Source organism: Falco biarmicus, chromosome 9 (assembly GCF_023638135.1).
Source record: "Falco biarmicus isolate bFalBia1 chromosome 9, bFalBia1.pri, whole genome shotgun sequence".
NCBI lineage: Eukaryota > Metazoa > Chordata > Aves > Falconiformes > Falconidae > Falco > Falco biarmicus.
The window spans coordinates 48,548,359-48,575,807 of record NC_079296.1 but is presented as its reverse complement, the minus strand read 5'-3'; the positions used below and the strand labels follow the sequence as shown (position 1 = coordinate 48,575,807).

Sequence of the window (27,449 nt, the reverse complement as noted above, 5' to 3'; positions counted from 1 at the left end):
GTGAACAGTTTTGTTGATGTAAGGGACAAAACTCGTTTCAATAATCAGAAGCTCTGTGATTTTTGGAAGCTTACCAGCAGTGGCTTATGTGTTGATGCAGTTGCTCATATTTGTTTGAGAAAGTGCACAGTTTAAGTAGATCTTATCAAAAAAATTAATGCAATGAATCTCACTTCAGTACCTTATTAAATCTATTTAAATATGCATTAAAATATTTCAGAGACATCAAACTGAGGATACCATTGAGTGTTTAGAACGAGATGAATGCAGTGGCTGTTAAGGTTTAATTGTCTCTAATTTCCTGCTACCATGGCAATAAAAATAAAAACTTTTTAGAGGAATATTCTATATAATGCTCTGTTTGCTAGGAATAGTCTTAGTCAGCAAATCCATGTAAGTGGGGACATATATTTTCTGCTTTTCCATCATTTTAACATGTAAGTTGTGTGCTTCTAATAATCTTTGTGTTATTCTTACCTGCATTTAACAGCATTTAGAAATCTTTCCTAATATTATTGAAAGCTGAAATACCTTTTAGTCATCTTCTCCTTCTTCCCCCTTCTCACCAAATTTCAGGAGAAAATTAAAAATTGGAAGCGATTCTACTCTGTCTTATTTTGCTGTGCAGTTCTACAGTATTCTGATGAGCCTGGATAAGCTGATGTGGCCTTTAGGGAGAGACCCATCAAATATAGCCAGACAGCTCCTGTGTCTGGTAACAAAGACTGAGGAGGTCAAAACTATCCCAACAGGCCTGAGCAGGTCAGTCAGAGGCAAATGTTGGAAATAAAATTTGGTGGGGAGGGGAGCAAGGGGCCTGGGTCAAGTCCTGTTCAAAAAGTCAGCTTTGTCAAAAGCTTCAGTCACATTCTTACCTACAGGCAACCTCTGCTGATCCCAACTCATTAATCGAACTGGAGAGCCGTCTTGACCCTGGCTCCTTCCCTTTGAAGTGTGGTGTCCTCTGCAGCATGAGGAAATAATTTGCTGCCTGATTCAATGAGCCATCAGTAGAGCCAGCAGACCTAATGACATGTGAGAATATTAACCTCCTACCACGAAGAGCTGTGAATCTTGAGAGGCAGTCTATAATTCACCCAGCACTCCTGAGCCTTCCCTTTCTGTCTTATTCTTGCACTCACTTTCTCACTCACGGGGAGAGAGAGAGAGGAGACCCTCTCGTCGTAAAACTTTATTTCCTTCAGTAGTGGGAGCCTTACTGAGCTGCTTGATAATGAGTTACTTTCCTTTTGCAGTTGGATAAAATTTATACTGAAAACTAGACATCCATCTTGCATATAATCATTCTGTTTAAAATATGACACAGGCTACATAACCGACATTGAGGGGGTGGTAATCTGAATACTTACCCAGGTAGACTATTTGATGTTTTCTTATTTATTTTTCATCATCAAAGGAAAAAAGTAAAAACAAGAAAACAAACATGCATAACAATGATGATGTTCTGTATAATGTTTTCTAGCTGCCCTCAGCCAAGAGGATCTTTCTGCAATCCCCTTCTTCCTTTTTTAGAAAAAAAAATAAAATATATTTTTTAATACCTAAAGGGAAAAACAGTTCTGCCTGGCCAAGTACTGTGTGTTATATGCACGCATGAGGGTGTGTTCTTGCCCTTTGATTCTCAACAAAGAAATAGATTGTTGGTCTAATCCTGCTGCTTTAAAAGTCAGGGCTGGCTTTTCTTTTGTTGACTCCTTTAGCATTTTCAGTCACAGATTCAGGTCTCAATGTCTGGTGAGCTTCAGAAAGTGACCCACTGTTATTCATGTGGCTAAATAATGAGAAAGGAAAAGCAAAAATGGCCCTGTGTGTATATGCTACTCACCGTGAAATTGGTGGTGATTACCAGACTTTACACTGTTATATACCCATATACAGTAAAATACTGTAAGAGTTTTGGTTTTAATGTCCTTTCGCAGTGCTGCTTGGTGCTGCAAGGGGTCAGAACATAGAGGTTATGGGTACAGATGGGGAACAGTATCCAACATGGCAAATCCCAGACCCAAAGGTCTTTTGCTGGCAACTTGGTCTTGTCTGTGCTAGAAAGGTTTGGTTTGTTTGGTGTTTTTTTTTTGTTTTTTTTTTTTTTGGTTGGGTTTTTTTTTGTTTGTTTTGGTTTTTTTCCTATGATTGTACTGGCAAATTTCTCATATTTGAAGGAAACATAGCTTATAAAAACAAATGAGATTACATCAAGTGTGAATGCTTCTGATGGTAAAAGATGTTTCTCCACTGGGAGAGGAAGTTAGCGATATAGTTGTGCAGCCAAAACCTTTCTGTTGGAAATGGGGCCTGAATTCTCTTGGGTTACAGGTAGAGGGTTATTTTGAATTCTGAGGAGTTCCTGGTGAAGTACCGGGGTGTTGTGTGGGTCTGGGTACAGGCTAAGGTACTGTGCCAAGGGGATAAAGGAGGTCAGGGAGACAAAGCTGTTAAGTAGCGAGGAAGGAAGGAAAGAATAAATAAATAAACGGCAGTTATATGCTGTGTAACAAGTACTGCAGTATCTGCAATATGCGCATATGTAGATCCCTGTGATTTTAAGTTGTTCTAAAGAGTTTTTTTTTAACGTAGAGGGATTTGGTGTTATGTCCATTAACAATTCCCTGCTATCATGCTTGAGCAGTCTATTAGTTGTTCTCACCTCTTATAGCTGGTCACAAAGGCCAGTCCCCTTGCCTCTCTCTGCTTCATCTTTTTTATTAAGTTTATTAAAACTAGTCAGATTATACTTTCTTATGGCACAGGCTGTGCTTGGTCCATTCATTATGGTTTCTTATCTTGGCAGGCAATCTGAATTGAACGGCAGCTAGTCCATTATGCACATATGAAGCCCATCACTCCTCCAGCAATGGCCAATTCATCAAACATTTATCTTTTGCCCTCTGAGCAGTGCGTCAATTTGCTTGTCAATCCTCAGCCTTGGTTGTTGTGGAAGATGGGAGAAAAATTACTTTTCTTTTCCCCCTTCTCACTGAACTCTAGTAGTCGAAATGGGCTTTACTCTACTCACTCTACAGGCTTGTTACTCCCCCTTCTCTGTGCAAAAAGGGGAGGGGTCAGGTTACTATCTGAATTGCAGAGTGACAGATTGATCCAAGATACAGTAAAGCTTTCATTATGGCACTGCCTTTGCGCTTGAATTTGCTCATATTTCCATTATAATACTGTTTTTACAGGGTTTATAAATAGGTTCTCAACTTGGCACATGGAGCTGAGAAGAGCTTTTAAGAATAAATACATTCTAGATTTTTAGGGGTGTTTTGGTCTTTTTTTTTTTTTTCTTTCTTTTTAAACAGGTAGGTTTATATTTTGTAAACTGTGGCTTGTTCTTTTGCTATTACTAATCACTAATACTTCCTTGAATTCTTTGAAGTTCAGGAAATATGGTGGTGTTTGCCTTTTTGCACATTCCCCCCCCCCCCCCCCCCCTTTTTCTTTTTAATGTCATTTGTTTTATTAGAACTGAATTCCGTGTTAAGATTGGGGGGAAAAAAGACAAATGATCCAAAAGAGTCACAACCAAGTTTTTCTCTTTATTCCTCTACCCTTGTTATTCTTCGTCAAATAATATCAAGAAATTTTAGCAGAAGGATGCTTAAGTCCATATTGAGGAATATTATCGAAGTGATGCATCCATTGAACTGCAGGGACTTCCTGGTGGTGGTTTTTCCAGAATGCCCTTTGATAAAATATGAATGCATACAGTCACTTGCTCTCTGCTTGGTAATTTTCAGCTGTGTTTTGCAAATTCTTTTTTGTTATATACTTGTTCAGTCACTAGGTGACTGAGAGCTCATTTTCATTTTGTATTATTTTAAAATATTTTATATGGCTTATGTGAAAACTGCCTTGCCACAGGCTATAGTATTATACTGATGGTAATTCTATTTAAATTTACACAAAATTATAATGGTAATATCATATAAAATCTTGGCATGTTTAATCCTAAAGATGTAATATAAAAATTTATGCAAAAAGAAGCCTAACATGAGGGTAAAGCTTGAGCTCTGTTAATGGGCTGTCCTCTTGAGTAGGGCTGTGTTAAATACACATAGTGAAATCTGAGGCTTTAAGAGGTTCACTAGAACAGAAATAGAACCCCACCCCAGTCAGCCTGGTTGCTTCATCGTAGAGTTAGGCCAGGATAACAATCTTTTTTGGTTTTGTTTTTGACTAAAGTCATGGTAGGAGAGAATGGTGGTTAAGCAACTGAACGGTTGACTAAGATGTTTTTGTGAGCTACTGAAAACCATAACTGGGAATTGTAGTTTATTTCACCAGGTAAATAATCCACCCACGTGGGGAACAGCTGTAATGGTTTATTTTACCTTAATGTTGCAATTTTTCCTAATTTCATTGCAAGACTTTTGACAAATAGGCTACGTTCATCCCTCCCAAATGTATGTACTGCACTGAAAATCACCTGAAGGTCTGATCCACCTTCTGGCAGTGCCCATCTTTGGTCACTGGCCACACAGAGGTAGGAGTGACTGGGCTTCTACAGATGGATGCGCTAAATCTGCATAGTTGCTTTTCACATAATTCCATCATCTGAGGAGCTGCTGCTTAATAGCAAAATCTCTCTCTCAAGACATTCCACATTGTTGTTTTTTTGTAATTGGTAGTAAAGGCTCTGAAATGTTGTGGGCTTAACATTTACAATTCAGAGGCCTCATCTCTTTTTGTCTATCTGTTTATTGACTCTACTGTTGTTTGTGTTTTCTTTGAGGTTTAGGGATGGGTGGTGGCTTGCAGGGGTTGAGTAGCTTGGGCTTTTTTTTTAAGCAATGGAATCTGCTGTGTAAGACTCAGAACAAGACTTATAAAAACAAGATGAAGATTCTGGGTTTTCATGAATCCCTACTGTTTTAATGTGCTTACGTAGCTCTAGTTTGATTGTTGTGCAAGATGTTTTTATCCTCATCTGTTTTGGTAATAAGGTGTCCCATGTAGTCTTGTATGCTTTCAGAGTATAAGAAAAGGGGGGAAAAAGAAGGTTGGCTATCCGTTTTATTGTGTCTGAAAGTGAAGTATGTCCTTTATATGAAAAGACTCAGAAACTAATTGTAGATCCAGTTCATAACACAGGTTTAATCTTTTCTTATGGAGAACTTTTTTCCCCAGGTATTTAATAATTCTGCTCATTCATTTATTTCCATTTTCTCTGTTGCTGACCATAGGTGCAGGCTTGCCTTAAGGTTTATTCCAAGAGCTGTTACCAGATATTTTCCATCTAGCAACAGAAAACTGGAAACAGGTTGACTGGAAGTGATGCTAAATGCTAGCTCTGGATAGCCTGCAAAATGCTTCCATCCCCTCTGATGTTAGACAAAACCAAAGCATTTTGTGTTTTGGAAGCATTGGTAAGGTTATTCTCCACTGAACAGTATTTTGTGATTCCTGTTTTATGACTTGTCTGGTCTAACTTGGGGAATGGCCCACATCTCAAATTTTGGAGGCGCTTTACTTTCACTGAGGTGTGGGTGGTTTTGGGTTTTTTTTTTGTTTGTTTTTGTTTGGGGGTTTTTTGTCGTTTATTGGGGGGGGGGTGTTCCATTTTTTTTGTTTGTTGTTATGTTGTAGTCCAAAAGTAGTGTCAGAACTGTCCATTGCATACTCGCTCAATTCTGTTTTCTATTTGGATGTATTATCATGCAGAAAAATGGGTGTAAACACTGAGTGGGGATGCAGAAGAGAAAAGCTATTATGCTTGAATAGTGTAGAGGTCATTTTTTGATTCTTACTTGTACTTTATCTGCCATCACTATCTCTGCGTGCAGGAAATACATCAACCTTCAGTTTGCAGTGGTTTTATGATTATAATAGTGAGAGTGGGTTGGTTTTGGTTTGTGTCGTTCCCCCCGCCATTTGAACTGAATTCTAGCCACTCTGTTTTCTTTAAAATGGGTTCTTTATTTTTCTGTACTCACGGGTGAGAGGTGTGTTTAGAGCAGAACCCCCCAAAGCAGGTTTAGGAATAGAATTCTGACAGAGGCCTCAGCCCCAGGGAGTTTGCACAGAAGATTCACTGAACCTCTTCCGCCATCAGAACAGAATTGGAAATGGCTTGGGTTTCCCCCCTTATTTGTATGCTGTATTTCTGATTAAATGGGATTTAAAATTAAACAGGAATCAAAGCAAGTAAACCTTGAAATTACATTTTGCATTCCCAGGGAATTATGCAAACTCTAAACTTACACGTATGTCTGTCTTCTGGTTTTATATATATATATATATATATATCATTTATTTATTGCTTTTTGTTTTGTTTTGGGGAGGTTAAGTCAAAGGACTAGAAGTCAGGAGCTCTGGGTTTTATTTCTTGTCTCTTTGAAAATTGCTGGAGGTCACCTTTCGTTAGTCACTTAACCTCTTTCTGCTTTACTACAAAATGGAATTTTAAGCTCAGCAGGTTTTTTAAGAGTAATTCATTAATGTTTTTTAAAAAAATGCTTTGTGGTCCTTGGCTGGCAGGTACTGGAGAAATAGAAGTTGCATTTGTATTTGTTAAATACTAAAATTATCTAGTAGTAGGGTTCTCGAGTTGATTTTGCTCTCCTGTAATCTGTTAAAACATAAAAGGCAAGAAAAAAGGTATTTTAAAAGCTCTTGTTTTGTAACAGCTCTGTCTTTAACTTCTGGTAATGGCTATCTCTTGTCAACAGAGTGCAAATAAATTTCAAGACTAAAGCCAAACTCTCTCATTTACATATTCTTAACTGCTCTCTCTTTTCCTGTTAAACAGGAGGAAAAAGTCATTAGATATGAGGCAGCTGTCTTATTAATGGAGGGGTGGGATAAAACGTGAGGAACACTTCTTTTTCCGCATATACCTCTAAACAGCTTGTTCTCCCGGACAAGGACAACTGCAGGGTACCAAGGTTTGTCTATGACTTGAGAGGCTTCTGTGCTTTTTTTTGGTGTGTTTATAAAATCTTGTGTTTTCATTATTAAATGTTATCAAAATTAAAAGCTCCTCTTTGCTTTCATTGTAACCAAATCCCCATCAAGCCAGAGGGACCGGATGAAATAGTGTGGTTGACAATTGCCATGCATACACATCGGGGGGGCGGGGGGGAAGAGGGAATCTCTGTCGTGACATTCCTTTATGATTAAAACTTTTTTACAAACCATGAATGAATTAGGGAAAAGAAAGCTGGAAGAAATCATACTGATTAGCCAAAGGACTTGGATAAAATGACATTTCTGAGACCTTTATATTCTAAAGGATTATTTACTGTCTGTGTACAGAACATCTTAAGTCATTTTGCAGAGGGAGTCAGTTTCCTGTTTAGCGCAGTGTTTTTGTAAGCTAATGAGGGCAAAGCGTGAGCCATAGGCAATGATGCTGTGATATTAGCTGTGACAGGGAGCTTGATCATAATTATCTTAACGAGGATAGGGTTAATTACAGTGGAAACTTAAAGTTTTTTCTGTTTGAATGAGGCAGCGCTGAATACGTTGTGATGTTTTGTCGGTTTGATGTGACTTTGGAAATTGCAATGGAAATCTCTTGGCAGCACTTGCTCTCCTCTGGGAGTGAAGTGTGAGCCCTGCAACGAGGTAACTGAGATGGTACCTGTGGGTGAGATAATGGGCAGCTTTCAGGTCATTAGAGGAGGGGAGAGCAACCTGCAGTACACCATGGTGATGTTTATTAGCCTTTTGAAACTAGGGAAAACAACTACTTGCCACTGACCTTTCAGTGCTGGTTGTAGCGGGGTGGTAAAATTGTGTGTCCGTTTGAATATACCGACATGGGGAGACATTTTTTCTGCTGTGAACTATCAGGAAACAGTGCAGATAAAATTTTAGACCAATTCTCTTTTTTGGGGGGTTTCCCTCTTTTTATACACGTCTCCTAGGGTGTTGGTGTGCTGCTTGCTGTGCTGTGTGTATATATGCACTCCTTTCCTCTTTTGTAACAGGCTCATAAGGAAATACTTTGAGGCCATTAAGATAACTCTCTTGCCCTCATTAAAAATAAAAATGCTGGTGTGTTGCACTGATTTCTACCTCAGCTTCTCAAAAATGTTTTCTATATACCAATTCACAATTGTAACCCTTTCTTGTCCCCCATCTGCAGGTGGGAAGTGGACACACGTAGAAGTTTATGGGGCCTGCTGAAGTTTATACCATAAAACCCATTGCATGGATTGTACTTAAAGGTTTTAAATTGGGGAGTATGACTGCTGGGCAATATTTCCTTATATGTTATGATGGTAGAGATTGTTGCCTTGAATTTAGTAGCTGGTATCACTGAATGATAGCAAACACATTTTTTTTCCTTTTTTTGTTTCTTTACTAACTGTCTTACCAATTTTGTTTTGGTGCTAGTTTTTTTCTTCTGTTTAAGAAGAAAAAATGAGAATTCTGTGAATAGCAAAATAACATAGGGATGTAAATTTATGTTAATGGCTACACCCTCTCTCTGTACAGTGGCAACCCCTCCAATCTCCCCAGTCTCCGAATTTAGGTGATTAAATCACCAAGTGCACACTGCTCTGATGACATGAAAACAACAATTAATAAGCAACCCCCTGTGTAACACGGCTCCTTTTTAACTGAGCAGCTAATAACATTACATGGCAAAAATTACCAAAACCAGACAGGTGTAAGGAGATTTGCACACAATTTTCTCTGCGTATCTATGAAACTAGTACCCTTGTGTTCAGCCCAGGCTTGTGAAAGAAAGGCTGTTTCAATAGGCAACTCCCTCTAGTGTTTCAAGGCCTTTTGTCCTACTTCATGGCTTGTCATTTTGTTTTATGCCTCCCCTGCAGCAGTTTTGGATATGCGCTTTCTTCTCCTTGCCAGTTGCCAACCATTTGCTGATTCTCATGATGAGAGTATTATATTTGCATAACATAACTCAGGAACAATGTGTATTTTGATGCTGACACTGACCAGAGCCCAAGCAATGTTTTTTCACAAAGGACCTATTAACATCCCATAAGGCTCTGTGGTGTTGACAAGGAGGTGGCCTTCTCTGAACTCTTTTGGCAAGTCAAAGTCTTACATTGAAATGTGAGGCTTGGAAATAATCCACTATTTATATAATAAAGAGTATTTAAGGGGAATTTGCTAAACTAGGTTTGTCAAATAAACTGAAATGAAAACTCATAACAATTGATAAACTCACTGCTACTTCCTCTGAGTTAATTTGCCTTTTAAAGGTACTTGGGGGGAAAGCACTGTCTGAAACGTTTGCTGATCTCTTTTCTAATCTTGACTTTGGCAAAACCAAGTTTGTTGCGACCCTTTGCTGAAATAGCTGCCTTAACGCAGCATGCCAGCACGGCTCTGAACTGTGTACAGTTTATGTAGGCTGGGTCGAGTTTTTCCGAAACAGCTCATTAAAGGCAAGTGCAAAAAGTGCAACTCTTACTGTGGTGGTTGTTTCAGTACAATGTTTATAATAGAGGGTTTTGTGCTTTCAGCTTCAGAAATGGTAGTCTCAGTGCCCCGTCATGCTGTAGATATACCTTAGCGTGTAGGCATGACAAATTTTCTTCAGGTCTGGCTGCCCAGCATCAAAATGGCACTGGTAATAGTTGTACCTCCCTTTCAGAGCACTGAGTCACAGAGTGTGAGAGCTTGGGAGTCCTTGCACTGAAATACCCCATTCCGGTGTTGTGCAAATGTTACTTGAATATTCATAGTTTAGTGTACAGTACACAGCGTAAAGGTCACCGACTTGATTTCTTTTGGTTGTTTGAACCCTCTAACTGTGATTTGTAAGTGGTCAGTAAGTTGTATCTACAAAAGCAGTATTTATTTATTTTTTTTGTTGTTGGACAGATGAATGTTAAATTGCCTAATTCAAAACCCATATGCTTTCTAATAATATTTGTTTTTTCGTCCAGTAGTGGTGCCTGTAGAACTCTCTATACAGGGACCTTGGCTGAGTTTTGATCTTTGCCAAAAACTGGGGGTGGGGGAGGGTGAGGAAATCCCCTCAGTGTAAATGTCATTGGAAACTGAATAAATAGTATAGATTGCATCTCCCTTATTCATCACATTTTATAAAACAGCCAGGAGATACAGTGATGATCTTCCCACTGGTAGGCATAGTAGATCAGCTGTCAAGTCATGCAATCTCAGCATATCTTTAGGTGTCTGGTAGGTGAATGAGCTGTGAATGCGTGTCTGTGCGTATGCTCTGTATACCATGTGTCTTAGTTGATTAATGTGTGGGTTTGTTGGGTTTTTTTCCTGTTGGAATGTGCAAGCATTAAGAATCAAGTTTGGAAAAGATGCCTTAACAAGGTACAAAAGTGTTTTTAGTTTTGTTCACCCCCCCTTCCCCTGCCCCGTACTTTGCTATCAGAGGAATGAATACCTCCAGAATCTTGTTTGTTTACAAACCATCATCCGCACTTTCATGTTGTGAAATGCTCCTTTTTAAAGAACTGCTCTCTGCAGTCTGACCCTGTGGCTTGACAGTGGGACAGTAAGTTCCAAAAAGAAAGCAAATGCCTTTTCTGTCTGGAGTAATTCTGCATTTTATTTTGTAGAGAACATTTTATTTTGTTTGCAGGGACTCAAGAAGCAAATTAAGTGGTTAATAAAAAGGAAAAAATATATCTCTTCTTCATTTCCTATTATTGCATGTAAGGTAACTGCTAAGAAATGATACTTGAAGTTGTATTTATTATTGTTAGCGGGGTATGATATTTCTTGGCAGAAATGATGGATGACAACTTAAATTTGTGTCCAGGGAATGAAGGTGAACTGTGACAGAGTTATTTATCTTGGGAATGGAGGTTAGGGTCAGGCGAGGCTGGGTGCCTGAAGGCACAAGACATTGACAAATTCATCCTGCAGGCCCCATATCTGAAGCCTTTTGTTTTGGATCCTGGCTACTCACTAAGTGACCCCCATCCTTCATCCTGCCAGCATGTGAAGGATGTGTTGCAGTGCCAGCACTCCCCTTGCCACTAATGCTTGTCATTCACTCTTCTGACAGGCCCAAACCAAAACTATTCCCACTCCTGAAAGGGAAGGTTAAAATATTTATTTCAGCTCATAATGGCCTCCCTGATTTAGTGGAGTATCATTTTTCCTGTTGCCTTTGTCGTTTGCAGGTCACTAGAAGGACTGAAAACGTTCAGTTACTTGGAGGAGCTGATCTTGGACAACAATCTACTCGGAAATGACCTTCTGTTACCCAGGTTACCCCACCTCCACACCTTAATGCTCAACAAGAACCAAATATCCTTTCAAAGAAATACCTGCAAAATGTCAAATGAGTTTTATGTGTCAGCCAAATTAAGGTATGTGAAATATAGTTCATGTGCAGACAAAGCATTCTCTCGTTTGGCACCTGGAATACTTCATAGTAATTTATTATAGGTCATTCATAAATGAAATGCACCATTATATCTTCCTGTTGCTCCATTTTAGTGAGAGATCTAAGTTATGGCTCTGCAGAAATCTTTCTAATAGATAAAATAGAGAAAGAAAATAATGTCAGTGCTAGCAGTGTGCAGCAGAGCCTGTGTTTGCTGGGGTTCTGTTGCAGGCTGACCTCTAGTGGAATAGAGAGTGCAGTGAAATGCTACGAAGTTTTTGTATTTTAAATAGCTCTTACGACGTTAAAGTAAAAATAATAATAATAAAAAAACCCAACCAGGAAATGCAATACCTTTCTGTACTTTAATGAAGCTGGTAATATGCACAATTTGGTAGCTGCTGTGCAGCACAGCTGTGAAAGCAAGTTGCTGTGTTCTCTGTGTTCCAGCTCTTTATAAATTCATATAAAATGCTGTCCAAATCAAGGTCTTAATACATTAAAGTTTTTAGATGGATGGTTAAATCCATTCATAATCAATCAGTCACTTCTCCGTATGCCTGAAGTTAGTGCCTGCTTAAGTTTATCCAGAACAAATATTTCAGCATTTGCCTAAGTACTCTGCTGAATCAGAGCCCCCAGCCTGTAAGCTTATAGTAATGGTCTGTAAAAACTAATTATCTGCAAGGGCTGGGCATGGACTCGATTATTAAATAATTTTCCCATACTTTGACCCTTGTGGAGATTTGAAGATGCAGAATATATGGTTTTACAGAAATGAAGTGCGATCAAAGCGTGGCCACAAGGCCAGCCGAGGCCTGCAGAGTCATAGAGCACAGAGCATGCAAGCCCTCTCTTTGTAATTGCCGTGTGAGGACAGGGCTGCTCAACTGCAGGCTTTTATTACAGACAATGTAAACAGAGAGCAATTTACCTCCTACTAAAGCAAAATCCTCCTACTGAGGAGAATAAAAATAACTGCAGGTTCTAAGATTTCTGCACTTATTTTTGACTCTATAAATAAATAAAAATCAGCAGAGTAACTTTTATTCTGGGGGCCCTGGAAATTTGCCAAGAGTGTCTCCTGAGCAGCAACACTCATTGCTGTACCAGGTATTTCGCTAGATTTCTGGTTAATGCCAGGCTTCTCTGGGTTTTTTTTGAGTGGCTGGTTTTATTGCTTGCTGCCATGGTATAATCTGAACTGGGCATACTTTGATGAAGAATGTACAAGAACATTTTTGCTGATGCTGTGGGTGGTGGCATGCCTGGTGCAGCGCATCTCCTTCTACAAAGCATGAAATGTAAATCTGGCCATAAGACCCAAAAGCACATTAGTGTATTTATTCTTTGGGAGGTGTCAAGGGGGTCCGTTGTGCTTACCAAAAGGAGGACAGGTCTATTGAATAAGAACCTGGTGAACAAAAATAGAAGGCGGGGAGAAAATTATCCTGTTAGTACTATTCTTTAAAGAGTTTCTGCTGGTCTCACAGACATACTTAAAATACTATTGTCAAGTGAATAAGCTCTCAAAGTCAATGATAACATAATAAGAAGGATCTGATCTATCCTGGGATTTTTTAATTCAATCTTAAAACTATGAAGTTCAAGCTTTGAGGGTATTGAGCTACCCAGGTTGTAAAAATAATGTAAACGTTTTGTAGTGTGCTGCCAATAATGTAATAGAGGAGTTGCAGAAATGCTTGTAAAACACCTGATGTATACTAACTGCCCAGAGCAGGAAAAATAACCGCTGTCTAGCATTAATGTTTTGAGCCCTAAGGAGTAGTGATCTCTTGTAGGGAAGATACAGCAGTCTTGAGAAGCACAGAGACCTACCAGATTCCTCTCTTCATTGTGGATACAATATTTGAAAAAGGTGTCGCTTGAACTTGAAACATTTCTTTTAATTAATGATTTCTCCATAGAATTAATTGAAAAATGTTCAAGTAAAAATGTACATTTAATAGAATAAGGAAATACATTACAGGAAGGAAGGTTTAGTATGACAGTAGCATTACGGAAAGGACACAGGTGAACAAAGAAAACCGATCTAAAACAAAACTTCAATTGGTGGAATATTACCAGGTTTTTGTATTAAATTAAAAATTATATGTGTACACATAACTATATACACATGGAGAGAGGGAGAGATGAAAACAAACAAAAAGCCAAACAGACCCCTGTGAAAACCGGAAGAAATGTAAACTTTATTAAATTCACAGAAGAGCTTTCCTGGGTGTCTCAATATTACTTTACACTTTGCTATTACACTCCTTTTATTTTGGCTTCATTTGTTCCAAGATCCTGTTTTGTTAGTTCTGATAAGAGCTTTCCACTCCTTTTACATGGTTCACTTATTGTCTGGTGTTGCATGTGTAAATAACATTTGGCCCCTCCTAACACAATGTCTGGATACAGTGTGGAAATGTGAAAGCTAATCTCTAAATCAGGTAAATACTTTGAAGAATGATCTAAAATTTTTTTCTTCACTACCAGTTTTTCTACTAGAAACGGAAGAAGAAAATTCAAATATTACTCCTTTAAAGTCTTTTCTGTAATGAGTAATCCATTAAAAATATTTTGAAGTGCAGTCTATATAGCTGAATTATATAAAGGATAGTTATCAACATTGTGCTGTGTCGGATTGCATGTCTCTAACATGCTTTTTTTAGGTGTAGAGTATGCTTGTTTTTACACAAGTCTGATTTACTTTGGGAAAGATCTTCGTTTCTCTACCAGCCACCACAGATGGCAGAAAGCACTCCAGGCTAAGATGGATGCGTGGTAGGTAGGAAGTTGGTTTCGGGGGAGGACTCATGACTGCAGTCACCTATGGTTGTAACAGGAAGCCTCATTTCTCCTTATAAGTGTGTTCACAAGATACTAAGACTCGTGAAACGTCTGAATAGGTTCATTCCTCTCCGTGATAGCAGCATGAGGCTTCATGGCTTTTTGCTGTGCTGGTTATGGCTGGTGTTACAGCAAGACTATGCAATATAGACATTTCACCTTCCTTTACATTTCAATGTTTTTAGTATTTGTTACAATTACTCAAAAGGGCAGCAGTGATAGTTTGTCAAATATATATAACTTTATGCTGAAAATTAGCATCTGCCTCATTTGAACTCCTTAGTTCACTGCTTCACTTCAAAATAAACACCTCTGATAACAAACCAGATCTGTGATTCTCTGCAGAATCCCCCCTATTTCTTAGTCCAGTCCGTTTAACATACATTCTGTATACTTCTGAAGAACCGATAGCAAAGTTGATACAGAATGAAGGTGTTGAATGTAGGTGTAGAATGTAGGTGTAGAATGTAGACATTGAATCTAGGTCTAAGCTGGAATGGGTTAGGGGAAAACCAAAATATTTGACACCACACAGTGGGAAATCTAGAGCTGGGCAGAATGCCCATAATGATATATGCATTACTTATGGCAAGAAGAGTTATCAGTGTGGTTCAGATCTGAGGATTACATGTTCTTGAGTCTTTGAAAACAGCATGATTTGAGTATCTCAACTGAAGAATGTACCAATAAGTACTTCTGGTATAATCTGTCATTACAGCGGTCTCATCATAATGCCTAACAGTTACAGATTTGTTTAACCCCAAACTTTAAGTTGTAATTTACTTTGCCTTTGTGCTTGTTCCTGCATTATTCTGAAGTATCTGAAGACCTAGAAGTCCCAGTCTGACCAGTATCCATTAAGCTAAGTGCTGAGGACTTGATGTTTAGATTGAATTAATATGTTAAAGGCATAAATTGTCTCCTATTATGTACAGCTCCCTATCTTCACTAAACAAAGATCTAAGCTGAAATAGTACAGCAGTTTCCTGCATACACTTCTGAGCTCCGCATGCCACAGTTATGGATGTGGCTTGTTAGAGAACGGCAGTACCTCGTGAGCCAAAAATCTTTCTTCTAGATTAAAGTGTACCTAAAGTAAAAATTAATGCGAATGCCTGATGCCGAGCATCTGTGGAAGAGGGAGGTAGTCTTCAGTCCAGGTGATTCCTTACCCTGTTCTACAGCAGTGCTTGGACCAGTTCATCTGCAGATGTCGGAACTTTTTAGAAAACAGTGAGCTGCTGCTTTATTCTTGATTGTCCTTCTGTTGTTTTGGGAAGCTTGAACATTTGGGCAGAATAGTGTTTAAAAAAAAATCCAAACAAAAAACCAAACTTTGAAAGAAAGGACACATGTTTTCAGGTTGATCTCCTCTGGAGAGCCAGAAACACAATTTCATTGGAGGAATAGAAACATTTCTTCTTTTTCTCATGTTGATATACCTAACAACATTGAAAGCCTATCTTCAAATCTGCAGCCTTGGAACCATGAGCTTTTTGAAATACCCTTAAAAGCACTGGCAACTCCAGCTACACAGCGAAAACTAATGCTCCGGTATGCAGAACAGGAGGGTTTTTTGTTTTGTTTTCCCCAAGTATTCAGTATGTTTGGTTAATTACCACCTGTGCCGCACCTTTTCTTTCTTGAGGGAAATGGTTTTAAAGTCAGTGAACAAGTCCTTATCTCAAGGCCTGATCTCCCTACCAGATAGGGTTTCAGGCCAGAACCTGGCATACAAATGACTGTGCGTGACATCCTATTGCACATACAGAAGGGGGAAGATGTATACTTGCATATTGCAGGCTATTTCTGTGGTTATCCAACCTTGAAGACCTAGCACATTCTAATGGAAAAGCGTTCAGGTGGCAAAGATCTTTTCACACTGCTTTCAGAGGAGAATTGGTAACTTCTGCTTCAAGGGTATTTGCCTATGGAATAGCTTGTGATTGCTACATCGTGTTTGTAATAAATTTAATTGAGGCAAATGTTTCAAATGGGAATAAATATAGGTACCTTGCTCATTTATGACACTGGTAGAAGTGCTATCCAGCTATTTTAATGTTAGGTTTGATTGCAGCATCTGCATGACATGGTTAGTTGGGAGAAGACTTGAATTACAGTTTTGGGTCTTAGTGCATGGCAGTCTGGAGTTCTCTGTGATACTTCTGATATTCTCTATGTACATGTTTCAGAAATATTTTGAATGTAAAACTGACTGCTCCTTACTTTGTCTCTTTGCTTCCAAAGACTCCTGAAAAGCTGTAGTCACAGAAAGTCATTAACATGAAAACGTCTCCTTCAACTCTTTTGAGGAAGTGGGGTGGCCGAAACTTTGGAAAGACTAAGCACAAGCTTTTTGAAGGAAAATGGTGGAGCAACTGGGAAAGCACTGAGACAGAGAACAAGTGTGGTGACTTTTCTTATAAAGGCAATATATTTGACTGTGCGACTAGTAAAAAGATCTGCGGCAGAGAGAAAGGTTACGGAAAGAAATTCCAGGTTCTTTTCCGTACTTGAAACTATATGCAAAAACTGATTGAGTAGTGGTGAGATAGGTTAGTTTGCTTGAACGGTTATATGTTAGCATAGCATTTGCATAGAGTTATATAGACAGATTTAATTTAGAAACTGTCAGCAGAAGTTGTGTTTCTGCATAGGTCTGACCAGCAGTTGTCCCTGAAGAACAACCACGAATATGGTTATACCAAGTTTACTGTTGAGAAAGGAAACTGTGGGCTTTGAGGATGACTAGCATCAGTCCTCAGCACTTAAAGCAGCTGGACCGATGTATTACTCTCTGTAAAGGATTCATGCAGTGTCTGTGCACTGGAAATATGCTGGAGGGACTAGTGAAAAGACATAGCTAAAGAGACTCTTCAGAATACAGAGGTCTAGAATAGTAGAACACGTGAGGCATCATCCAGTAGTTTCTGTGTGAATCCACACAGCCTCTCAGAGGTGTAACAGAATGGTCTTTTTACTGTGCTAGCTGTCAAAATGGCTGTCCCTGCTTGTGAGGGTCTCCTAAAACTGGCTAAGCGAAGTGGCATTATACTATCCACTCACAGTTTACAACTTTGACCTTGTTGAAATGTAATATTCCCTGGGGGCAATTTAACTTTGAATCACACCAATCCTTCCTTGGTCGTGGTCTTGTATACCATGGAACTAATCTTTGAAGGGTTTATAGGGGGCTTTAGTCCTGACTAGCACAAGAATTTTAATCCAGGCTACAAAACTAACAAACAAATATGTTATGAGCTTGCATATAGTTAATTCTTAGCCAGAGAAGGGAACTGCCTAATTTGCCTTGGGCTTTTGCTTGTTCTTTTTGACTTCTGGAGAACCTCAAAAACTCTGATATTGGGTACTAGATAGTGAGTGAAAATAGACAAGTCAGAACATACTTATTTGTAGAATATTTTTGGTTACATAAAACTTGCAAAAAAATAAATTACTGTGCAGCTTAACTGGACCCACATAGTACTATATTTTCCAAGTAATTCTATTGCTAATGTCTCAGTTTTGCTGGTAGTGCTTGTTTTTCTGAACAAAAAATATGGTGACATGGTTTTGCCAGCTTGTGCTTATTTATGTGGTTGATAGGTTTACTGTAAATATGCATGTGTGGTATACATATGTGTAACATAATGAAGACGCCTAAAAAAGTTAATCTGTGTATGAGAGATACCCAGTTCTTGTAAACATTTCCCTAATCTAAAACTAGAAATAGTACAAGAAGTCAGTATAGTCTTTTGATGGGATGAAATACTGAAGTATGTCTGGTATGTTTGTGTTAATGATTCATGGAGGCCAGGTTGCATTTTTGGAGGGGACCGTTGCTGTATAATTGCTGAGAATTAATTTTGTAGCTTGTGAGCTAAAGAGCTGAAGAGTTTAAAATTATTGTTGCTACAAACTTCTGGTTTAGTCAATGTCTGTTCAAAAGAGAGGTATTAATAGAGACAGGAATTTGATGGGTGGACCCCTTGGTGGATAAGGAAGTGGCTGGATGGTCTCACTTGAAGAGTTGTAGTCAACAGCTCAGTGTCCAAGGGGAGGCCAGTGATTGATCCTCAGGGGTTAATGTTGGAACTGACCCTGTTTAACATCTTTGTGGGCAACATGGATAGTGAGATCTAGTGCACCCTCAGCAAGTTTGATGACAACACCAAGCTATGTGCTGCAGTGGCCATGCTGGAGAGAAGGGACGCCATCTGGGGGGACCTTGACAGGCTTGAGAGGTGGGCCCTAGCAAGCCTCACGATGTTCAACAAGGCCAAGTGCAGTGTCCTGCACCTGGGTCGGGGCAACTCCCAGTATCAATACAGGCTGGGTAGGGAATGGATTGAGAGCTGCCCTGAGGTCATGCTGATTAATGAAACAGTTCCCTGGAAGGGCACCATGACTTATGACTCATCTCTGTGAAACACCTAATTGTGAGAATTTGAACAGGATATCTTTTATTTTTTCCTACGTGCTTTGTAAAGAATAACTGTGATGGCAGGTGGATGGGACTTCTTGTAAAAGTCATTGGTACCTTGCATTTTGTTTTGTTTTGTATTTAAGGAGAATCAGAAAAGATTGTTGAAGTCCTAAAGAACAGGTAATTTATTTTATTTGTCATGTAACTGCTGATTCTGGTCTAAGCAGTTGACTATCATATCATTGGTTTCTTCTTGGGTGCTGCTGGTGTTTTATTTTTGGGCTGTCCAAGCCTGCAGAGCTGTGACTTTTCTGTGAACTAGTGACCTTCTGAGGTGATTCTATCAGATTCTTGGTGTTTGTCCTGTGCACGTGTTTCTGTTGCAGCTGAAATTAAAATAACACTAGGATGCTAACTGTCTGTTTCAGTAGAGGGACATGAGTAAATGATAAAGAGATCTAGGGAGTCTCACACAGCACTGTGTGGAAAGAAGCCTGTGTGTGATTCCCAGTTATCCTCGTGAGATAATTTTGCTCAGGATTTAGATTCGAGATACTGATTGGCAAATTTGAGGAGATTCAGCTTTTTGAGGTGCAGATTATCAGGTACTGTTATTTACCCAAAACTCTTGGTGAATTTGGTGTCTCTCCCTTTTGCTTTCCATACCACTTTGATAAATAGTCTTACATGTTCTGCAGATCTAAGCTGACACACTGTTCTTTGTCATTACATATCTATGAATATTTTGATATTTGCCCCTAAATATGCATGCTCAGATGGGAGTCAGAATACCTCCCCATTCAGCAAATTGTTGGGGAGAAAAGCTGCTAGCCCAGAAAAATGCCTGCTGAATTGACAAGCAAAAATTCTGCATGTTTACTCCATAGAGGAAACAAAATGATTGGGGTTTGGTGTTTTGGTGGATTTCTTTATTTCTTTTCTTCCGATAAGAAATGGCCAGAAGCAATTTAAGCCTTGTAATAGCTAACCCCCTGTGTGTGACTGTTGTTATGGAAATAACTGTCTTTTGTAATAATAAACTGTTTCTCTCGGGGAACCTTTATGCAACTTAAGCAATCCTGCAAGAAATTAAGTGTTTCTCCTGGCTGAGGATGGGTGCCAGTTTCAAGCCCTTCTCTTAACTGTTTTAGGAAATTTTTAAAAAGCCTTGCACTTGAACATGTGTGGGAAAAGGCTGTGACCTTCCCATCACAATCACATACTACCTTGAAAGAGCCATGAAAAGGTTTACATATGAGCTTGGGGGCCAGAGATGAGAAGATGAGAATTAGCACCAAATTTTGGTTGGGAATTCATCCTGGCTAACAAGGAAGACTTATATCTTGTGGTGCTACAAAAAGACAATTTTTCTTAGGGTCTGGTTGATTACTTAGTGGCATATAGCATTCCATAAGGTGGCTTTGCCAAAGTAAAAATTAGCATTTTTAGCTTTTTAATTAATTCATAAAACTGATTTCAAACTCTTGTTTTTCTCACTCCAACAAAATATTTGAGTAAGATTCCTCAGACCTTACAGGACAGAACATCATCTATGTAGATACATTGATTTTAATATATTATAATCAATAATTGTCAGCATGATCTTCGTATGTGTTGGGAAATATAATAAAACTTCAGGCTTACAAAAGGAAGACCGCATTTTTAACAATGAAGCTGCTCTTTCTGTTCTCTATTGCTTCTGTTGCCCTTAAGATATTGGGGTGAAGAAATAAAGTAAATTCCATCAGCTAAAAATAACAAAGATAACAGAAACACATAAATCAAGTATAAATAATAGCAACACAAGTGAACTGAGGATTTAAAACAATAGTTGTGGTCTCTAACAGCAAGAGTGGATAAAAACAGAGGAATGAAAATGCCCTTTAATGGTTTTTAATAATTATTACTATTGTTTAAATCAGTCAGTTTTTAAACATTGAAAACTTTTTGCATGCATATGTGTGGCATCTTTTTTGAGAATCACACTTTTTTCTTTGCATGCAAATTGAATTAAATAAGAATGTATAGTTTGAGTCTTAGAGACTGTCACGCTAGACTTTAATAAAATAATTTGCTTTATTTGACCAATTGACAGGGTGAAAATGGTTGAATATTGTTTTTATGCTTAAACCTAAGCTGTGGTTTCCAATATTGAAGTGGGTAAAAGATAGTTTAACCTTTATTTGCTTGTTTGTTTTAATGTAGTTTATGGTATCAAAGGTGTATCATCATTATTTATGTTCTGAGGAATATAGTTAAGGTAAAAAGCCTCATGAATACCCATATATAATGCTGTTTTAATGAAAAACATTATGCTTTACAGGACTTTAAAGCTTCCTACATACCGAAGTCTCTAAGTTGCACTTAGTGAAGCATTAATTGACATATACTAATTGAGTAATTACAAATATGTTGCTGTCACACTCAAAGCATTTGTATGCTGGGAGCGAAAGTGGGTTGTTGTGGTTTGACTTACTTTTTTTCTTTTCTTTTTTTTTTTTTTTTTTCTTTTTTAAACTCATTTTCCAGTGGACTGAATATATTAGTGATGAATGTGCTGTGAAACTAACTGTTTGTTTCCGTGCTGGAAAAGTTTCATGGCTCCAGCAATTGCTAGCCATTTTACCACACAGCATCCATCATTTTGTCAAAGTTTTAATGTTTTGTAGTGAACCACCTAGGAAAGAAAGGAGGAGAAAAGAATGACAAAACAGCCGAATTCTTTCATTCCTTGCCAAAAAACTGACTGAAGTTTATCCCTGTTTGCCCTTGGAACAATTAATGTGACATTCTCCCGAATGCCATACTAAATTTGATTGTCAGTTATTGAAATGTACGTTTAAATCAGCAGTGATGCAACTCTAAATGCTTTTTTTTGTTAATGTCATTGAATCCTTAACTCGCAACCTTTGACACATAACAGAATTGGAAAGCCTTTTGGACCATTTGGCTGAAGTTGCGCCGTCACTACGGTATCTCAGTTTACTTGGAAACATGGCTTGCCCAAATGAACTGGTCTGCAAAGAAAAGGATGAAGATGACTACCAGAGGTACAGGTTAGTGTTTTCACTTGTAGATACAATAATGTATGTCAGTTTTGTTTTATTACCAGGAAAATGTTGAACTAAAACCAACTCAGACTCTCAAACACCTACTCTATTCTGAAAACATTGTGGCATCTTCTGCCATGAAACACCTGGGGATTTGAGTCACCCCGTTTCAGCGAGATCACTCTGAGCAGCCCTGTTTCAGGAAACGTTTTGGTGCTGTACAGCACATGTTTGAGTTGAGCAGGTGTGCACAGGATTTCTTCAATGTGGATGCTCATGCGTGCTTACTTACAGCCTTTTGTTCATGAAGGCCAAGGTAAGGCAACGTTCACCTGCGCAAATGGTGACAGTCAATAAAAAAAAATAATAAATCACTACACTCAGCCAGTTGCATTGTCTTTTGCTAACGTTTGATTATGGTTATGAGTTTTTTCTACTGTAGTTATCAAGGCACTGTTAAAGATCACAGAAGAAAGGACTCCTATATCACGCTGCTTTACTCACAGCAGTTAGTGTTCAGTTTAAAATAAAAAAGCCCAAACTGTCTCTAGAATGTAATTTTGATTAGCTAGATTACACACAAGGTCACCTGGAAATTAATATGGAAGCCTGATAAAATACTGTATGTCCAACTGAAATGTTGCTAAAGATTACAACGGTTATTTTTTAAAAAATAAAAATACTTGTGACTGACTATGACTGTGAGTATAGATCTAAAACTTACAGAATGTCTGCTGAAGTGACATAATCTTCACAGCTATAACATTTAGGTGAGACACTGATTATTTAAAAAAAAAAACAACAAACAACAAACCCACAAACAAACCACAAAACAAACCAACAAGAAACAAGAACAAAAGTAATTTGATTTTCCTTTTCCTTGCTCAGATATGATCAAAGATTTCAGTCTCTGTGTGCTGGCATTTTTCATGTTGGCTGAGGCAAGTCAAAGCCAAGCGGCACTGGTCACCACGCTGCTGACCTTGCAGAGCCTGAGCTTAGTTTTTATTAGCAGATCACCCACAGTATTCAGAGTTATGTAACAAACCTCTGATTTTATCTTCATGTAATCCAAACTCTGCTGTAGGAGTTAGGATAAAACAATACAAAGTGGTGGAGACTAAAAGCGGGTTTATTGGGAAGTGGTATGAATTTGATGCACCGGTTATTGCTCATGCCTGCTCTAGGTTGAAACAGGAGCACAGCTGTCCCAGGTGTACATGTACATTTCTCTTTGTTCCAAATCTGGGAGAAGGATTTCTAGGTTACCCTTAGTGTAAAGACTTTCACCTTCTGGTGATTAAACTCTTGACTTCAGCTTAGCTGTAGCATTTTGGTTTTGATGACGTAGAGCAGCCTAGATTTAATAGAATATTTTCCCATTGCTTTCACACTTAAGTGGAAGGTGTGCCTGCTCTCCAGCCTATGAGAGTCTAATAGTGCTGTCTCTATGTAAATTTATGTGACATTTGCACTAGAGAATAGCTTAAAAAATGAATGATATTTCTACAGTTTACTGTTTTTCACTTTAAGTATGTTTTCTGACAATATGTCTCCTATTAATCATTTAAGCAAAAGTAGTATGTTAAAGGAGCCATTCAGAGGCAAGAACCCATGGTTCATTTAGTGCTGTCTGAAGAAATTCTTTATTGATTGACATCCTCTGTGGTTATGTGATGTAATATTTATAATATGTCACACAGCCATACATCAAAACAAGCATGTCTGTTGTTTCATTTCAATGCAAAAATGTTGATTTCAGGGAGGTCAAGGTAGTTTTAGGTCACACTGTAGCAAACGACCGTGTCAAAGTGTGAAGTGATTGTATTTATGCATGTGCTGGAAACTGCAAAGTTGCTTCTATTTTCTTTCCCCTCAGTTTTTTAAAAACCTGGAGGTGGTTTGGGTTTTTTTCTTTTTTTCCCCCCTCTTTTTTTTTCCATAAAAACTGGGTTAATTAAAGCTCTTTTAAGTAAGGAGAATGGACTTCTAATTAGTTGAATGATTTATGGTTCTGCTGCTATAGTGAAAGCTTCCTGATCCTTTTCCATAATTATTTGTTATGTTATATGAAATGTGTTTGCCAGACAATATTAGACTCAAAATGCAAAAACATCCATCCCTCTCTTTCTATCTATCTGTCTTTAGGGGAATATATTCACCTACACGGTGCAACTGATTAAAAGTTCTCTGCTAATTTTACTCTGAGTACCTAATCCAGTGTTTTGAATACATATTCTGAAGCATCTTGGACACAACTTTTTTCTTCTGTCCTCCAAACTTACAGATTTATCTCACAGGTTTAACAGCAGCAAGCTCTCCTGAGTGAGACAGTATTTGTATTTTATCAAATGTATTGCTTCACATCTCAAAAGCAAAAGTTTGAAATGGCCAGTTTCAGCATTCTTTAATAGTTTGAAGTAACTTTTTTTTCCTAAGATTTTTTTCTTTTTGAGAAAACTTGTCACACAGAAAGCATCAGGAGATTGCATGTCAGTGAACCTGAATTATGTCAACATTTTGCTTTACCATAAACTTTAACTGGTTTTGTTTTGTTCTGAATGGGAACTTCTTTTTGTAAATTTTTTGCAGTGACCATTGGAACCACAGTTTCATTTTTCATTGAGCTTTAATTTCATTCCTACTGAGTTCAATTAGAGTTCAGGCTATTTAATTCCTCAACCAGAAAGAGAAAGGTGCTAGTAATCAAAGCTTTACTTAATCTTCGCATTCCAACAGACTGAAAAGATCTGTAAAAAACTCCAAAATCTCAACCTTAAAAAAATGTGGAAGATGAATTTTTTTAAAAACAGAAGGCCCAGTGATTTACTGTGGTATTAGTAACACAGATAAAAAGCAATATTCCGCCTTAGGTTTTATCATAAATGCTTGGGAAAATTATAAAACTGTGCTTTTTGTCAAGAAGTTATGATCTGGTTCCTCAGGTAATCCATTGGTACAGCATTTCTATTCATTTCAGTTCCAAAGCTTTTCCCTAGTTCTTCATGAAATTTAGGTTTTATACAAAAACATTGTTGTGATTTTTTCTCTAAGTAGTTAGTTTTTTCGAAGAAACATAGTAACATTTAAGTAGGGTTTTTTGTATTTCATTCCTTTTTTTGTTTTGTTTTTAGAAAAAAATAAACTATTTTTTTCCATCCCTCTTAATCCTTCTTACCTTTCAGATGTGGAGGAGAACAAATTGATGAAAATATTTCTGTGTTTGTTATTGGAATTTTTGCTTGGAAAGGAAAAGAAAATGTAAAGTTCCTTTCTGTGGTATTTTTCTGAGCAAACTTGTTTGGTTCATTTTAAAAACTCATTTTTTTTTCCATCATTGTAAATGGCTTTAGTTCCTTTCTGTTAAAAGAAAAAAAGGTGCTATAAGTTCTTTTTTTTTTTTTACCTTATTCTTTAAGCTTTCTCTGTTTGGGAGGCAATATTTTGTAAAGGGATGTCTTGGGGGTGTGGGCAAGGAAAAGCAGAATATCTGAAATATGGTGATAGGAAAGTTTTAAAAGCTTTTGGCTCTAACAGGAAGCACGAAGCACAGAAAACTAGCTTGCAAAAGAGCGCGTCCTCTAAAATAACCTACTCTGCAATCTCTGCTTTGAAGATTGCGTGAAAGCAAAGGTCATGACCTGGAGATCAAAGTAACAGAAGTCAACACAGTAATTGGTGGTTGCTTCTCTTGTACCCGCACTTGGTCAGTTCTGTGGGGGCATTGTTTGCAGTGAAAACTTCAAACGTGGTGGTACTGAACTGCGAAAAAGCATCTGGGTCAGAATGTATTACAAAGCATTTGTGAATGCTGCAGGTGACCTCACCTATTTTCATTAAAGCGATATGGTTGTGAAGGATGTACGCCATGTGTGAAGTTTTCGGTGCTTGTTCATTCTTCTTTGCTCCTTCTTGACATTTCCTGGAATGATGCATTCATTAAGTGCTGTTGACATGGAAACAAGGGCAAGTGGAAACAAATGCCTGAGTTTATTTTAAATTAGCTTAAAAGTACATATACTAGATATGCTATCTTTGGCAAGGGGAACAAATGGTGATAACCTTATGGAGTCCTCTTAAGATATAACAGCAAGAAAGGAAGTGCATGCGTTTTATATGGATTAACTTTTCAAGCTAAATCAGCTATTCCTACCCCACAGGTCTGATTCTGTGAAATGCTGGGTCCTTCTGTAGCATTTTCAGTTTCCTTGCAGTTTTGTTGTGGTTTACTGTGATTTTGTTTTGGTTTAGTGGGGGTTTTGTTTTGTTTTTTTTTAATGGAGGCAGAACCTACTCATCTGTTTTAAATAGTCTTGTTACTGAATTTGGGTGTTGATATAAATACATAAATACATATTCAAGAAGCAATAGGAGAGTAGAAATTCTCAGTAATGAAAATTATGCTAATGTACTGGGTCAATAGCAGTGAACGTACTGCTGAGGCTCTCTTTTAGCAGGAGGGATTGAAGTTTGTGGTACTTCTGTATATGTTTTTTATGTACTTAATGAGATGATTAGGGTATTCCCTTACATCTGTATAATCTATGAATCTGTGCTACTTCACCGTTTGCAGGAGGCCTTGTAATTTCTACAGTACCTGGAAGAAAAAAAAAACCTGCTGTATTTGTTAGACATTGAATAGCCACACAACTTCCACATGAGGATAGCCACTGGAAGGGTTTATGAGCAAGGGCTATTAGAACATTTTTGTTCAGCCACATAAATTGGAAGTCCATAATACCCCAATTCGTCCATACTAGCACAGTAAGTCAAGACATAACTATAATTATTGTTACATGTATAGAGAGATACTTTCCTAATTCATAGAGTTTGCTACACTGAAGTCGAGATGAGGATGTTAAAGTATAAGGAGGCGGTCTGGATTTCTGAGTGACTTGAGAGCCCCTCAGAATTACATGGTCATAATCAAGCAGTGCCAGGGTTGCACAGAGGCTACGTGATCCTCTAACATATCTCATGCCAACGTCATGCCTTCTGCTGTGGAAGATGCTCATTTGTGTATGATTTGGCTTCCTTAAGGAGGAAGTTTTGGGGCAGATGGGTTTTCTGCAGCCAGCTGTATGCTGTTTGGGTGGGGTAGGCGGTTAAACTTTTTGGGTGGTGCACGAGAAATGTTTACAGGAGATAATCTGGTTCAGTGTCATAAACATCTTTGCTCAGTCCTAATTTTTATTTTCCTCTCTCCCCGTTTGAATGCTGAAGCAACTTTGCCGACTTCAGGTTATTTATTATTTCTAGTTTACAATAATGTAACTGAGAGTGTAATCAGCCCTTCAAAGTTTGAAATAGGTATATTATTTTTATGTTCTGTGATTGTCAAAGAAAATAAATGCAATAGCACAGAAAACTGAGTAAACACTTTATAAAACAAAGAGGATGTTGCAGTTGTGCTGCGGGTGGAGGTAGGCATTTCTGGGCAAATATTTCTCAGTTTTTCAGTGCCAGCTTAATTTTGTGCTTTAAACTTAATTATTGTAGCATATAGTTTTATATTCCAGCATTTTGTTACTAAAAGTACAAAATAAAGGACTATACAGAATCTAGTTCTTACCATAGTCTTTCTGTAAAGGTTCAGTGGAAGAGATTATTTTCTCTGAAATTCTAACATTTACAGATTTACTAGGAGAAAGGAGGAAAAAAAAAAAAAACCAAACCCCACACCAAAAAATTATTTCCCTGAGTAATTTATTGCCTCTTTTAAGATTTTCTTATAGTGTGGCTCATGGGTGATGCCATTATCTTTCAGTATCAGGAGGCCAGCTGTGTTCTACAGCTTGTCTGC

General features: G+C 38.0%; 1 protein-coding gene across 1 annotated transcript in view; it reads left to right on the top strand.

Moving 5' to 3' along the window:
• The window catches only part of LRMDA (leucine rich melanocyte differentiation associated), a 680,503-nt gene that overhangs the window by 363,692 nt on the left and 289,362 nt on the right, over window positions 1-27,449 (top strand). The window contains exons 3-4 of the mRNA XM_056351611.1: window positions 11,112-11,238; window positions 21,513-21,652. Of these exons, the coding sequence (XP_056207586.1) occupies window positions 11,112-11,238; window positions 21,513-21,652 (267 nt within the window). The remainder of the gene's footprint in view (window positions 1-11,111; window positions 11,239-21,512; window positions 21,653-27,449) is intronic.